Consider the following 17,078-nt stretch of genomic DNA (forward strand, 5'->3'; position numbering starts at 1 on the left):
AACTTGACATCCACCTCATCCTCCTCCTTCCTCTGCTTCTTTTCCCTTCAATTCTTTCCACTCATCACTAAATTCTCAGACCTTCTTCACTCATCACATGACCAATAAATCTCAAGAGTTTGGTCTTTATCTTATGAAGCAGTTTCCTGTTTAACTCAGCCCAGATCATCATTTCTTCATTAGACACTTTGTCCATGCTATCCTCAGTATTCTCCTTAAGAACCACATTTCACAGCACTCCAAGCACTTTTCTCATTTCTGGTGTTATAAACCATGCCTCACTTCCATACTAGCTTTAAAATCTGGGAGGGCTACATTGGATTATGTAGCCCTTCAAATCCCTAAAAAATGAAATAAGATGATCAGGGTTAGAACACATTTGATCATCATTGTATTGACTAGACAATCAGATATTGCTATATACCACTGGTCACAATGCAGTTCCTTGCATTGTTGTCGCTTTTGAATGCCACCCCAGTGGCGAGGCATGTCAGCCAGCATTCCTTCTGAACTAGATGCCAGTTCATCTCAAGGTTACCAATTTGCAGCTGAGCAGACTGAAACAATAGGTAATGAAATGCGCTGCCAGTCTAGAAATCGAAACCACAATCTTGTGATTGTGAGTGCAACCCCCTAACCACAAGGCTGCATGCCTTCAACATATTTGACCATAGACATGCTCAATCAAAGCAGACTTCTGTTTAAACTACAACAAAAACCCTAAGAGATGATTTTAGAAGTGGCATTCCCCAATTTTTTTGGTTTTTTTCTATATCGTGATTAAGTCTTGATAAACGTTTGTCCTGCGGATGTTTGGCAGTCATTAATATAACATATTGCTTTCTCCATCTTTCCATAATGCTTGCAGCTCATGGTTTTGTTTGACAAAATTTTATTTCTCTGTACATCTGGTATTAAATGTCTGGTGAACTTCTCGTTCAAATAGGACTTAGTAGTAACTTGAGATTTTATCATATAGTATCGAGGGATACGTTAACCAGCCTATTTGAAACATTTATAAGAAACAAGTAAAACAAAGATTTGGCTGCTATATCTAGCATGTTGACTGACAGTGTAGAGCAGTCATGGGCCAACTGCAATCCACAGGACTTTCTGAATGGTATGCCCAAATAAAAAGTTACCTTAAATCACTGGTAAATAATAATATATTAGGAGATACCAACCAGTCATTTCCCAAAACTCTGTTATAACACTTCCTGGCATGTTTTCCAGCCAGTTATATTTACCATTAGTTTTTGGTAAGCAATGACAGACACAAAAGGGATTCTACTTATTGTGGCTGGAAGCTGTGTGTTCTGTATTTAAGAAGATAATTTTCTTCTATTTTTCTTCCTGTTGCAACAAGAGACCATATCCTAAATTTATGAGGTATTTCAACTCTGATTGATAGTTCCATAATTTTTTGATTCTAACACAGTTTGCATATAAGAAATTGTTCATTACATATATATTAAAAATGTTTTGTTAATAAACATTGTTGATCATAATTAAATTCTTTCTCTGATTAATTATGTTGAATGTTATAACACAACTACAATAATTAACTAATTATCTCTTCGTTTGCTTTCTCCTTCCAGTATTTAAGTCCCTCCTTCAGTCTTCTCTTCCAACTGCTGAGAGAGATAAAGGAATGTGATACTAAGGTGAGTTTGGATATTTCTTATCAAGGAATATTTTATACAGTAGATGGACAATTCATTGAGAAACAATTAGCCGACAGACAACTTAAAGGTGGGACAGTTGACCATTTAGACAATTTGTGGTTCTATCAATAATATAGGCATAACCTTTGTACAGAACCCTTCTGCCTCCCGATTCCGTTTTGATGAACTCCATGATCAATACTTCCGCAGCATGTTGACTTATTGAGCAATCAGTGAATTGTCTGCACATGATTTTACACATATTATGTTATTTCGTGCCATTAACAAGTTTTTCATAAATGTTGTCCCATTTAGTTATCATTTAACATCCTTGCTCCAAGGTTTGGAAGTGTTTGACAGGATCCAAGGACTGCATTGTGCTCCAGTGTCTGCTTTGGTATAGTTTCTACAGCAGGATATCCTTTCTTGACCACATTATAGAGTGTACTGGGGATTTTTTTTTTTTTTCTTTTTGTCCCGTTAGCATTAGTGAGGTCGCCATGCAGCCTACAAGGCTTAAAATTCCACTTTCTTAACCAAGTGGAGCTACAGTAGAGAAAGAGGCATCTCTGTGCTAGGACATAGGGGGCTAAGGTATGAAAAATGGTCCCTGCATCTTGCAAGACTACAAACCCCATGAGGTTGGGAGGAAGCTTAAAGTATGAGAGAAGTGAGCAGTGCCAGTTTCTCTGCTTTGGAGGAGCCACATGGCTATTCACGTTTCAAAGAAAGGAGCAAACATGGTCAGGTGGAGCTGGAAAGAGATAACAGTGTAGAAACTAAATAGATCTCCATCAGATTCAGTGATGAGTACTCAGTTGTTTGATCAGCCAAACTACCTGCTCATTGACTTTGCTTGTAAACCAGCTGAGTATTCCACAGACATTTGTACTCTTAACGTAATCCTCAAGCAGAATAAACCTTATAAACAATAAACACAGAGTGGAAAAACTGGATCTTGAATTACAGATGCTACTCTTCTGATGAGTTTCTATCCACTTCTGAAAACCCAGTTTTGCTCACAAGGCTTGGTAAATGGCAACTGGAAGAAAGCCATGTTGTGAGATCAAACTCAGAACCTTGTGATTGCAAAGCAAGCTTCAAGCTTCCTAACCACTTGAATATACTGTAGACAATATATATATATATATATATAGTATTAATAAAATAGATGGAAAAAAAAGATTTAGTACGACACTTTTTGACCCGTTCTGGGTTTCTTCAGGTACATAAATCATCATCGTTTAACGTCCGTTCTCCATGCTAGCATGGGTTGGACGGTTTGACCGGGGATCTGGGAAGCCAGGAGGCTACACCAGGCTTCAGTCTTATCTGGCAATGTTTCTACAGCTGGATGCCCTTCCTAACGCCAACCACTCCGTGAGTGTAGTGGGTGCTTTTTACGTGCCACCTGCACAGGTGCCAGGCGAGGCTGGCAACGGCCACGGTCGGATTGGTGCATTTTACGTGCCACCGGCACAGAAGCCAGTCGAGGCGGCACTGGCATCGGCCACAATTCGGATGGTGCTTTTTACATGCCACTGGCATGAAAATAAAAAGTCTCACTAGAGATTTGATTTTCCATCTATTTTATCAATATTGTTACCTCAACCACCTCTATGAAGTTTCTGCAATCTACGGATAACAAGTAATCGAAACTGTGCTGGTGCTTTACTCATCAACCACTTAGACATTTTGTACAATTTCTCCATTTTATATATATATATATCTTAACAAATTCACTGGCTTTTGTGCCTTTGAAGATCTATGGAATAAGATATCTCTTAATTGAAAAGATTTGGCAACAGTAAGTGTAGTGCTAGTCATCAGTAATATACTCACCTGACCTTTGCTGGCATTGATGAATAAATATGAAAATGAACGGCTGCTTTATTTTAAGTGACTCTCATGACTCTAACATGAGCTAATTGTCTTTCAGCCAAAGGTCTTAGACTCAAAACATTTGACAAACCATTACCACTTTGAAATTCTTTAAAATAACTTTGTGATTGATTTCTTGTTTATTGCTAATATTGTTAATTTGAAATTTTATTTTCCAGATGCATGTTCTTTATGTGATATCGTTTGTTATTGAGCGTGTTGGCGCCCAGATCCGTCCATATGCTGACCAGCTTATACTTTATTTACCACTTCTCTGGGATTCCGATCATAATATGTTACGATGTGCAATCCTTACAACTCTAATCCGCTTAGTTAAGGTAATTATCACCTTTTTAATTGAAATGGATATTAGCTTGTGTGCGTGTGTGTGAGAAAGAGAGACTGGCCAAATCCATACAAAAGTTGTGTGTTTGTATGTGCTACATAGCAATTCTGCTAGCTCCCAGGCAGCAGCAAGTTGGCAGAACCGTTTGCACGTCTGGCAAAAGGTTTAGCAGAATTTTTTATGGCACTTTACATTCTGAGTTCAAATTTTACTCAGTTCAGCATTGACTTTCGTTCTTTCAGGGTTGATTAAATAAAGTACCCTTCAAGAACTGGGTCAATGTAATCAAGATACCCATCTTCCGTGAAATTGCTGGCCTTGTGCCAAAATTTGAAAGCAAAGACAATGAGCTGGCAGAATTGTTACCAGTTCAGTCGAAATGTTTAGTTACATTTCTGCCAGCTCTTTACATTCTGAGTTCAAATACTGCCAACATCAACTTTGCCTTAAGTCCTTTCAGAGTACAAAAAAAACCCAAAAAAACTGAGTACCAGTCAAGAAATTGCTTGGCCTTGTAGAAAATTTTGAAACAGTTATTGAAGAGAAGTCTCTGTGTTTTGTCTTTCTTTTCAGGGTCTCGGCACCAGCTGCAACACGCTGTATGATTTCCTGATTCCTGTGATTCGCCTTAGTACCGATGTCACCCAACAGTTCCATGTCTACTTGAAGGAAGATGGACTTGATCTTTGGCTAGAAACTTTACATAATTCACCAGTTATGACTCCAGGACTGCTGGACTTGTTCACTGCAATGCCAGCAATACTGGGTAAGTACATCATATTGGTCTGATTGCATTCATCATCATCATCGTTTAACGTCCGCTTTCTATGCTAGCATTGGTTGAACGATTTGACTGAGGACTGGCGAACCAGAGGGCTGCACCAGGCTCCAATTTTGATCTGGCAGTTTCTACAGCTGGATGCCCTTCCTAACGCCAACCACTCTGAGTGTAGTGGGTGCTTTTACATGCCACCGGCACGAAGGCCAAGTCAGGCTGTACTGGCAACGGCCACAAAAAAAATTGTTTTTTTTTTTTTTTTTTTTTTTTTTTTCACGTGTCACTTGCACACCGGCACAAGTGCCAGTAAGGCGACACTGGGAATGATCACGCTCGAATGGTGCTTTTTACATGCCACTGGCACGAACGCCAGTTAGCCACTCTGGCAACGATCACACTCGGATGGTGCTCTTAGTGCTCCACTAGCACGGATGCATTATTTATTTAAAAAGTCTGAATTAATAAAGTTGTTAAGAAATTTTTTCTGAACTTCTCAGAAGATGTTTTTTCTTTAAAAGAATCGGACAAAACAGTAAATTGGCAGAACTGTTGTTGACTGGACAAAAGATTTCATAAGATCTAGTTTTAGATCATCAAAGACTTGTGAGTAAATTTAGTGGATAGAAAACAGAACGAAGCCCATCTTATGGGTGTAATGTGAGTGTTTGTGTCTCCTTGTCTTGACATTGCTTCATAGTTGTAAATGATTGTTATTGTCGTACAAGCAATATTCTGTGTCAATATGTCTGGTCAAGGGGGAAATATTCTCTTGCTTGGAAACAGATGAGGTTTGGTGATAGGAAGGGCATCCAGCCTTAGAAACTATGCCTTGATAAACTCCATCTGGCCCATGCAAGAATGGTAAAGTGAATGTTAAAATGTTGGTGTTGATCACTGTCATTTAACATCCATATTTCATGCTGGCATGGGTTGAATGGTTTGATAGGATCTCGTGGACCCAAGGACTCTTGTTCCAGTTTCTGCTTTGGTCTGTTTTCTATAGCTGGATGCCCTTCCTAACATCAACTGCTTTTGAGCATGTAAGGATGTTTATATGTTGTAAAGCAGTTGTCATTAAGAAAGGCTGTTCAAATTCCTGAAAGGATCGTTAAGTACTGGGTTATTGCTATTGAACTTCTAATCAGGTATAACCCTCTACCTGGTTGATTGATCTACTAGAGATAGCAGCCAAATCTCTTATCTTTCTTTACCATCTTAAAAGGCAGGACAGACATATTAAACCGTTGAAAATGTGTCTCAACACATTTAGTCTGACTCATGCAAGCATGGGGAAAATGGTTATTAATTGTTGATGAGGATTCTCTCCAAAATTCTACTGACTTTGCCAAATTGGCAGATTGCTGCCTTTTACTAAAGAATAGGATCCGAAAGCATTTTAATATTGGAAAATGAAATTTTATTGTTGTATTTAGGAATGGTCATTTTGCCAGTTTAGCCAATAAAAACACACACACTATATATTTGGTGTTACTTTGCTTCAGTGTTATTTATTTTTTACATTAATCTTAATCTTATTTCGGCCAGAGTTCTTTCGTCACACTCCTGTGACCGCATCAGTGGTCCTTTGCTTTCTTCTTTCTTATTTGTGTGTCTCTCCTTACTAACCGTCAGCCATTTTGTATTTCTATTGTATGTGTCTTCCTTTGCGCATGCTTATATCTCTGTGTGCTAAACTGGCAAAATGACCATTCCGAAATACAACATCTGTTTCAACACACGATTTCACCTAAAAAATCTTGCACAACAAATATTTAAACGTAAAAATGAAATTTTGTTTTAACTTTTGCAGAGTTTGGAAATGAGGACCTGAAAGTGTGTCTTAAGATAGTTGAAGCTTATGTAGTTCTAGGACAAAAAGAATTTATGCAGGTATGTTTGCTATTTCTTCCTGTCTTTCTTTTGTGCTGTTCTCAAATTAAATGTCGTCATCATCATTTTCTATGTTAGCATGGGCTGAACTGCTTGGCAGGATCAGGCACAAAGCCACCTCTTTCAGTATTCCCCCACCCCATTAAAAGATTTTTGTCTTGCCAGTTACATGGGGACCTCGCCTGTGCTGGTGCCACATAAAAAGCATCCAGTCCACTCTGTAAAGTGGTTGGCATTAGGAAGGGCACTCGGCTATTGAAAATCATGCCAAAACGGACCTTGCCAGTGTTGGTGCCACATCAAAAGCACCCAATACAATCTGTGAAGTGGTTGGCATTAGGAAGGGCAACAAACCATAAAAACCTTGCCAAAGCAATGGAGCTCAGTACAGTCCTCTGACTTGCCAGCTCCTGTCAAACCATTCGACCCATGCCCCAGCGTGGAAGTCTGACGTTAAATGAGCTCCAGTGCCAGCATTGGCATGTTTTTTGTGGTTGGATGCCCTTCCTAATGTCAACCACCTTACAGTATGCACAGGCTGCTCTTTTTCATACTACCAACACCAGTGAGATCACCATGTAAGTTGCAAGACAGGAAAGAACCGAAAAAGAAGGGCTCAGCTCCACTGACTAAGGGGAGTAGTTAAATGCTAGGTACTAAGAGGCTAAAATATGACAGAGGAACAAGAACAGGCCTCTTGCATTAGAGGAGATACACAAGTCTAGGGTGAAGATGCCCATCAGTCATGAATGACCATGGGATTGCACCTAGAGAGTTCCCCTACAAGACACAAATCTGGGCAAGGTTTTTTAGGGAAGACCAGCAGTCACCCATGCATACCAGCCTCCCTTCTCCATACCACTGATGTTATCCAAAGGGAAGGCAAAGGGCCATTCCAGCTTGGCACCAGTGGCTTCACAATTCATTTCTACGGTTGAGTGAACTGGAGCAATGGGAAATAAAGTGTCTGGTTACCCCGCATTATAAAGGTAAGCCGTAGTAATTTGGAAGGTGATGGTAATTGTGAAAGGGGCTGTTTATTTGATTAATACATGAAAGGATAATTTCATTATTCCTCCTGACAACACCACCAAGACTCATAATAATAATAATATTCATTTTGATTTTCAGAGATTTTCCCAGGACATTGTGATGTCATTTTCCAGTCTGATAACAGATATCAGAACCGATGGAATCTTGCTGATATTAAAGGTATCTTTTATCTTCTACTTGTTTACTTGTTTCAGTCATTGGACTGCGGTCATGCTGGGGCACCAATTTCATGGGGATAGTTGAAAAAAATTTAACTGCAACACTTTTTTTTTTTTTTTTTTTTTGTAAAAACCTTGTACTTCATAAGTCTCCTTTAGCAAAGCCAGTAGGCTACAGAAACACAAACAAACCCACACCAGTTGTGGGGAACAAACACAATCATACACACACGTACATATATGTGTGTGTGTGTTGGGGTGAAAGAGTCAGAAGTTTGCCATTACCTTCTGCTGGAGCCGCATGGAACTTAAGTGTTTCACTCATAAACCCACACATTACCCGGTCTGAGATTCAAACCTGCAATCCCTCGACCGCAGGTCCTCTGCTCTAACCACTAAGCCATGTATTCCATGTATATTCTTGCTTAACCCTCTGAATTTCCTGTTTGCAAGGCCTCCATGTTCTACCTTCTTCCTAAGATCATCCATTGATGGCAGATCATAAAAGCATGCAATTTTTAGTTGACCAAACAAACATGCAGACTCTCTCTTGCCCTGTATTTTCTATTTGTAAGTTTTGTGACAGGTTAAAGGTCTCTCTCTCTTTCTCTCATATTTTGTTTTTCTTTAAACAGGCAGTTGAACTAATTTTCCAATCATTCCCCTTGGAAGCTCCTCAAGTGTTCCAACCTCTGCTTTCCCACATTTTCAAAACTACCTTAGAGAATAACGTAAGTAACATCACCTCCTTTCTCAGTCTGTCTGCATGAGGTATGTGTGTGTGTGTGTGTGTGTGTGTGTGTGTGTGGTGATGATGATGATGATGATGATTGTAATGTTGTTCTGGTTGGTATGCAATCTGTCTGAGACTACATTATCAAATATGGCCTTTTTCTAAAAAAAATGTAAGGATGTGATCTGAGAGTGGTTTGGCTGCTGTTTTTAGCTTCTTGAATTGTTACCATGTGAAGGCTCCCTCATTAGCTTGAGAGAAGGATGGTAGGAATGTGTGTGTGTGTGTGTGTGTGATTAAACAGACTGAATTATTGTTGAGCGTTTTTCATTTGTTTAACGTGTAAACCCTTCAGCATTCAGATCTCTGTCAAATGCAATTCTTATTTATTCATATTTTAAATTAAACATACATTATTTTGTAGCTTCGAGATTTCGATTATGTGATTAATTTATTTTTAGAATGACATTGCTGGGTAGGTATGAGAGGCTGGACCGGGCCAATTTTAACATAAGCAAAGAGTATTTGAGTCAGATATGGCCATTTAAATGTTTTAAGTGTCAGTGGAATCAATTATGTGTTACCAATGTTTGTCTTGACTGTTTACAAGGTTTGATTACTGTGATATCAGAATTTATTCCAGCTCTCTGTGTTCCGAGTTTGAATCACATCAAGGCCAACTTTGCCTTTTATCTTTTCAGGGGTTGATAAAAAAAAAAAAAGAAAAGGTACCAATCTAAATTGCTGGACTCGTAGAATTCAAGAACATCTGATGGGATTCCATGGAGCCCCTATCAGGATTCCATGGAGCCCAATCTTCAGTCTCAGGATACCTTCCTCCCTCTTTCTTTAACAATCTCAGCGGCCCCTGTAAAAGCCTCTCTTCTTTGAACCAGTCTTGGAGACCCTGTAAAGGATCGTGGGCATTGCTTTGCCTCCTGACATCATCATTATCATTTAATGTCTGTTTTCCATGCTGGCATCAGTTGGATGGTTTGGCATGAGCTGGCAAGGCTAGGAGTCACACCAGGCTCCATCGCCTGTTTTGGCAGGGTTCTGCAACTGGATGCCCTTCCTAACACCAATCACTTTACAGAGTGCTCTTAGTGCTTTTCATGTGGCCCCATCACCAATCCAAAGATAAGGAAACAAATACCTTTATATCAGGCTGATATACTCATATGTGGAAAATATTGTAAATTTTTCAATTATAAAATTTATACAATATCCGTATGTCTATTTGCGACATGGGTCATGTTTCCCCTATGACTTAAAACGGTCAGACTCGAACAAAAAATCGTCCTTTAATTGCCATTTGAATGGAAATTTTGTTTTCACTATAAAACACATTACTATGTTTGTACCACCCCCTTGAGACCCTACTACACTTCAGCTGAAAAATATAGAATACCTCCTAAGTAATATAAACGTCTTAAATTCAGTGATGGTATTAATGATGTTACACATTAATTTAATGTGTTAAACTTATCTTTATTAATGTATATCGAATTATACATGGATATATACAAGATTTACACAGATATAAGAATTAGAACTTGTGATCTGCCTGCGGACCTCTTCCTTCGGAAACTTTTGCCCACTGCACTAAAATCTGTCCCCACTCCTGCTTTATATGAAAAGAATTATTTACTGTGCCGCTATGAATGTTTATTTTGTCTATTTGCAGGAATTGGTTACTGTGCTATCAATGCAACTGTATATCCTTGGCCGTGTCCTTCTGCAGAATCAGGAGTATTTCTGGTCATTCCTTGCACAGGAGTCTGCTAAAATGGACAAAGAGGTAATGTCAAATTTGAATGGTTAATTAACTGGAGGGGATTTTTAGGGGGCTGTACCTCTGAAAAACCTAAACCTTGTGTATAATATGCACCTCTTCTCTAACTTGAGTCAAGGAGGTCTATATAACGTCTTGGTTTGTAAAAATGTATACGGTAACATCCTTTATTATTATTATATATATATAACATAATGCAAACGTGTAGCTTTTTTGCGCATTTTGCTAGCAGAAAATAAAGAAATAACAATAATAACGTTTAATAAATGTTGCTTACTGCAAGTTATGGATGATTCTTTTATGACTTCATTGCTTTCAGGCTTAGCTTAAGGTATTTTCGCGCCCGACATCACAAAATGCGTCTGAATAAACATTGCTGGACAGCAAATAGAGACTCAGATATTGCTTAGAAAATAGTTTTCATTTTTAACCTCGTATATAGTACGCACTAGGGATTTTGACCTTTAAATTTTGGGGAAAAAATGCGGATTATACTCAAGGATTTACGGTATATATATATATATATATATATATATATATATATATAGGAACTGGCTCTCAAATTACTTGTAAGCTATAAATAATATTGTGTAAATATTTGGTTGAAGAACCATTTGGGATAGAAAGAGTTGAAGGCTACCCATGGGATTCAAACCCACATCTCTTGCTGACCTGACAGAATAATGTTTCTAAAATGAGTAGAGAAATTGCAAGGATTGTGTTGATTACAACAGTAGAATGCTTGTCGTTTCCACCAGAGTGGTTGGTTCGTGTCCCATGGGCACCCTTTGACTTCTTTCATTCAAAAGGGCTTTTCAATTTTATATTTTACCTGCGATTATTTATAGCTTTATGTTCTTCGAGTGCCAGTTCCAAAAAGGAATAATTCCTCATTCTCTTGAAAGTTTATAAATTCACATGATGTCAACAATATGTATGCATGCATGTTAAATAATTCTTTAAACATTTGTTCTAATTCTCTTTCCCTAAACGTACAATGTCATTGTTTTCCAGAGTCGGACATTACTTGGCATGTTACTGGATTTGTGGTTTGAGAAGATGGATTCCATAACCAAACCTGAGCACCGCAAGTTATCAGCCCTGGCGTTGTCTTCACTACTTACCATGAACTTGAGGTTTGTCTCACCGTTTTTCTGTTCTTGTAACCCCTTGTACTAATGTGGTTCTGAGTTTGTGTGTGTGTGTGTGGGAGGTGTTTAACTCCAAGACAGTCATGATTGAGCAGACCTATGATCAAAAACATTCAAGCTCTGATCTATCTCATCATCATCATTTAACCCTTTCATTACTATATATATTTTGTGATGCTCTGTGTTTCTTTCAATTACTTTAAATATAACAGAGAATTTAGTAAAATAACTTAGTTATCATTCAGCTAGTGTTAGGAACATAAATTGTGACTAGGTTTGGTGGAAGATTTTAATTCAAAACTTTTGGAAACAAGACATTTGTACTCAGAGCCAGAGCCAGTTTCAGCTGGGTTGGTAACGAAAGGGTTAACGCCTGTTTTCCATGCTGGCATGGGTTGGACTGTTTGACAAGAACTATAAAGGTGATACATGATTACTCTGGGTAGGAGAGAGATGATGGTGGATCTATCTAAAATTACATAATCTGATGTTTTGTTTTTCTGGGGTTTTTTAACATTTTGGTATGTGACATGGAGATTATCTGATATTTCTAAGAATTCCAATACCCATTAGCTTCAGTGTAGGTTCAATAGTTATACAGGCCCAATGCTGACCACCACCACTTAACCTCCTTGGTTCCTGTCATATCTGATATTTGATTATTTTTCTGCTCTGTATCATTCATTCACCAGCTCTGTCCTTTTAGCCGTAGGTATTGCTCTACATTGTAGTGAGATGTAGCAATAACGTCTTTAGATATATGTTTTATTACAACTGGTGTGTTACTAAGTAGCTACTGATGTTGTGGATTGGCAAAATCTGTAGCCTGATAGACAAATTGCTTTGCAGTGTTTCTATATGCCCCTTTACATTCTGAGTTCAAATCCTGCTGAAGAACAAGAAATTGATTATCAATCTTTTTAATCGTATTTTTAAAAATCTTAATTATCAGCTTTTTTTTTTCTTTCTTTCTTTTCCCGCCATTTCACTCGTTTCAGCCCTATAACAGAGAGATTTTCTGGAATCCTGAATGTGTGTGTTGAAGTTCTACATGACATTTGTCGTGCTGACTGCGATACGGGAAAGCAGACAGAGTAAGTTGGAGAAACTGTTTTATATCTAGTTTCACTTTTACTTTGCTATCTGTTAAGAAAGGGATTCCCTGTCTGGGATATTCACAACTTATTGAGGTGCAAGATGGTATTTCAGGGTGTGTGACAAAGAGAGAAAATATATACTTTATTGAAATCACTTTTTTTAATAAAATTATTTTCATATTTACCTGTGTATAAATTGCACTATTTTTACTGCATTTTAACTTTGGTTTGGGTGTTGCGCTCCAGATTGCCAGATCTTGGGTTTGATTTCTGGACCAGGCATTATGTTATGTTCTTGAGCAAAACACTTCATTTCACATTGCATATTGTAAAAGATAATTCCAGCATTGACCATTCCATCTGAGTTTTCTTTTTTATTACTGTATTGCCTTGAGATGCTTCAATTTGTTGACAAATAGCTAAAGGGAAAATGTAGTAAATCCACAAATGATGAATCTGAAGACCCAGTCTTCATCATGCAACAGTAACGATGCTGATGATGGGGATATTTTAATTGTTGGTAATTAATGTGGTCGATTTAAAATGACAGGTACCAAATAATTACTGTGGAATTGTGGGGAAAGCGTTCCATGTAAAATGAATTGTAAAAATATTGTTTGTTTTGTTTTTTCAGTTGTCTTGTTATTGGGGAAGAAGAAGATGCTGAGAGCACTGAAGAAAACACAGATACAGAGCATGAAAAACGAAAGCAAATGGTGAGTTCAAATTCTGCTGAGGTCGACTTATCCTTTCATTATTTTTTGGGGGGTCAATAAAAATAAAGTACCAGTCAAGTACTGGGGTCAGTGTAATTGATTTGCCCACTCCTTCTAAAACTGCTGTCCTTCAGCCAAAATGAACCATGACTTGAGGACTAATTGTTCTAAGTGTGTTTGATCAGGGTTGGACTTGGAACAAAACTAGAACTCCTCAAGCTATATTGTGCCTGTCTTTTTTGCACTAAACTTTTCCTAAGCATTAACCCTTTCGTTACTGTATTTCTGTTGAGATGCTCTGCATTTCTTTCAATTACTGTAAATATAACAAAGAATTTAGTAAAATAACTTCGTTATCATTCAGCTAGTGTTAGGAACATAATCTCTCTCTCACATAAACACATGGTTTCACTTAGTTATTTGACTGTCTGTCTGCAAACTGCAGGGTTGGTCTGGGATTTCCACTCACAAACCACTCTGGCACTGTTATTAGTGACCTGTCCAACAACATGTTTGCAATAATGTATCTGTCTGTAACCATTGTCCCTTTCTCGTTTCAGTTGTTGCGCCACGATCCAGTGCATGCAGTGTCTCTCAAAGAATTCGTAGTCTCACAGCTGACCATATGCCAGCAGCTCCATGGTCAGTTACTGTTTGACCAACTTATGGCCAACGTAGACAAAGATATACTCATACAGCTACAAGAGTTAACTTCCTGAACCCCTGAACCTCCTCAACCCTTCACCACTACACCACACTGCTTATTAGCCATTTCTTCCACCCTACCCTTGTCTTCTGCTATCTTCTCGTTTTCTCCTCCTTTTTTCTGCTATTTGTTTTCTCTCCTTTCTTCTTCAATCTTCTCGTTGTTGTTGTTGTCCATCCCTTACTACGAATCCCATGCAACATAAAGCCCCCGTCTCCCCCCAAAAAAATGTTTTGTGCTCAAGTATGGCCACGGTCAAATGACTGAAACAAGTGACAGGTAAGATATGAAGGGTTTTTAAAAATTTTCCGTTTGAGGAAAACGAAGGGAAAAAGATATCTACATTACAACCACCACCACCACTACCACCCTCAACAACAAACAACGCAAGGTCAAAGAAGATCCCTTTCTTCTGCTAAGTCTATGGGGGGAAAAAATAAGAGTGGTGATAGTGGGGCAAATGAGAGGGTGGCGGTGGTGGTGATGATGGTAACTTTGAAGCAAAAAGGTAATAGGGAAATCCAGTTTCTTATTTCCTGATTGTTCCACTTTACCATTTATTTAGGGAGTGGAACCATTTGGAAGAATATGATGGAGTTCTTGGATGAACTTGGAAGAGTGGAAAACTGATGATAGGTGGTTTAGAAGTGGGATGAAAAAGTGTTGCTGAAATGTGTGTGTGTGTATGTGTTTATATGTCTATATCTAGATATATTTGTGTAACAAATTATCTGTGTGTATATGTGTTTATATATACACATATATATATATGTATACGTATCTATATATATATATATATATATATATATATATATATATTATATATATATATGTACATATACATAAATATACTTGTATTCATGCATGCATGAAGAAGTGGGTTTTAGAATTATATAAACATGTGTATATCTATACACACACATGCTTGTGTACATTCATATGTGTGTGTGTGTGTGTGTGTACATGTTCATAAACACAAACAATTATACACTCACACATACATATATATATATGATGATTTAGCACAAAGAAGAAAAAACACCAGAGGGAATAAGTTTTAACAAAGCTGTTATTAATATAATACTTGAAAGGAATGGGTTTTTAATGTTTCAGTCACTAGTCCTTCATCAGGAAAGGAGGAAAGGCAGTATATACATCACATGTAATTATGTAATGAATTTATATTTGTGTGTGTGTGTGTATATATACTCACTGGTAAGGAAATAATTTATTCTCAAATGCAGAATAATGCTAACAGAATAGCATAAATGGGATAAACTATATTTTGCAGAAAAACTTGCCAGCTGTTGATGCTTATCCTGTTGATGCTATTCTCTTAGTGTTATTCTGCGTTTAAGAATAAATCATTTCCTTATCTGTATCTTTCAATACATCTCAACGCTTCTAAAGCAAACTTTGTTGACTTTCATCGTAATTTGAATATATATATAGAAATTAGTGTACAAAGAGGCGAGCCTTCACAGGTTGCCTAACCTACGAGAAAGAACTGTTCTTTCTAGTATGTTAGGCAACCTGTTATGGCTCGCCTCTTTGTACTTAAATGTACACTAATTTTTATATGAAAAATATGTCTGTTGACTTTGTATACATACTAGGCCACCGGCAGAAAAAAAATTTCTATAATTTTTCCTTCCCTATATTAATTTTAATATATATATATATATGCGTGTATGTATGTGTATATATATATATATATATTTTTTTTTTTGTAAACACCTATATATTTACATGTGTATGTATGTACGTACATTTGTCATTCAACCTCTGCTAGCATGAAAAAAATGGATGTGAAATGAATGAAAATATATTTATTTTCTTTTTACACACATTTATGTATTTGTATGTGTATACACACACACATTCATCTACACTCATTGAGAGATTGTCCCAAATATCAGCTTCCATGAAAAGAGGAACTTTATTTTAATGAAACTCTCAATAAATGTTTAATGTCCCCGTTTAGATCATGGCTAGTTCTAGATATATTGATGTAACCTGCCAACTTCAATTGACTCCCCACACAGAAACCAATGAAATGGTGTCACACTTAGAGACCTCATTGGCCAGTCCTTACACTCTTATTTGCCAGTCCACCTACTTGGAAAGATTTCATCTCATTCTGCCCAGAAAATGTAGCAAAATTTGATGAAGCAAATGTCTTGTTTGCAACGACATTTTATGTTGTGATGGCAAAGGAACGTCACCTGATTTAGAGACAAGAAAAGGTCATAATAATGGATACAGATTCCTCCTATTACAGTATTACTACCAAAATATCTTGCCTAAGCCTTGACCCTTGGACTCAGAATAATAATAATAATAATAATCTATATTTTTCTGTGTTGGTGCCACATAAAAAGCACCCAGTACACTCTGCAAAGTGGTTAGTATTAGGAAGGGCATCAAGCCATAGAAACGATGCCAAAACAGACAGCTGGAGCCTGGGGAAGCACTCCAGTATGCCAGTTCTTGTCAAACCGTCCAACCCATGCCAGCATGGAAAGCGGACATTAAATGATGATGGTCTATAAGACAGATTTCTTCTGGATCCTGACATTTGGACCATTCTACATGTACCATTGTATGTAGGTATGTATAGACAGATGGATAAGTGGATAGCTGTATAGTTAAGTTTATTTTCAAACCACATGGTTTCAGGTTCAATCTCACTGCTTGGAACCATGACCAAGTATCTTCTATAGCCTTGGGTCACCCAAAGCCTTGTGTATAGGTTTGTTCACAGGAAACCTGTTGTATGTGTATATGTGGATGTGTTTCTGCCTCTCTGCTTTGACATCATGTGATGGTTGTAAACGAGTTCCACTGCCATATAAGCAGTGCCAATTGTTTTCAATCTCCAGTGGAAACAGGTGATGATTGGCACCAGGAATGGCGTTTGGCTATAGAAATTCTTCCTCGATTAATTTCATCTGGACCGAGCTGGCATAGAAAAATAGACATTAAACAGCTGATGGTGATGATGATGATAGATATTGTGTGTGTGTGTGTGTATAAAGATTTCAAGAAGACAACCTGGCAGAAATTAAGCAATCACCTGTGTGTGTATATGTATGTATTTAGGTGGCTGT

At 37.7% G+C, this 17,078-nt stretch overlaps 1 protein-coding gene across 3 annotated transcripts in view; it reads left to right on the forward strand.

Annotated features, from left to right (window-relative positions):
- LOC115218080 (importin-11) overlaps window positions 1-14,395 on the forward strand; it is a 53,480-nt gene extending 39,085 nt beyond the window's left edge. For 2 of the 3 annotated variants that reach the window (XM_036507957.1, XM_036507958.1), the window contains 12 exons: window positions 1,599-1,664; window positions 3,725-3,883; window positions 4,465-4,657; window positions 6,480-6,559; window positions 7,691-7,771; window positions 8,406-8,501; window positions 9,205-9,231; window positions 10,191-10,304; window positions 11,313-11,434; window positions 12,448-12,543; window positions 13,181-13,262; window positions 13,823-14,395. In XM_036507957.1, coding sequence (XP_036363850.1) covers window positions 1,599-1,664; window positions 3,725-3,883; window positions 4,465-4,657; window positions 6,480-6,559; window positions 7,691-7,771; window positions 8,406-8,501; window positions 9,205-9,231; window positions 10,191-10,304; window positions 11,313-11,434; window positions 12,448-12,543; window positions 13,181-13,262; window positions 13,823-13,981 — 1,275 coding nt within the window. In that variant the 3' untranslated portion in view covers window positions 13,982-14,395. The remainder of the gene's footprint in view (window positions 1-1,598; window positions 1,665-3,724; window positions 3,884-4,464; window positions 4,658-6,479; window positions 6,560-7,690; window positions 7,772-8,405; window positions 8,502-9,204; window positions 9,232-10,190; window positions 10,305-11,312; window positions 11,435-12,447; window positions 12,544-13,180; window positions 13,263-13,822) is intronic. The other variant, XM_029787856.2, reaches the window with a different exon arrangement.
- Window positions 14,396-17,078: the final 2,683 nt, after the last annotated feature.

The sequence above is a fragment of the Octopus sinensis genome, linkage group LG12, assembly GCF_006345805.1.
Source record: "Octopus sinensis linkage group LG12, ASM634580v1, whole genome shotgun sequence".
Taxonomy (NCBI): Eukaryota; Metazoa; Mollusca; class Cephalopoda; order Octopoda; family Octopodidae; genus Octopus; species Octopus sinensis.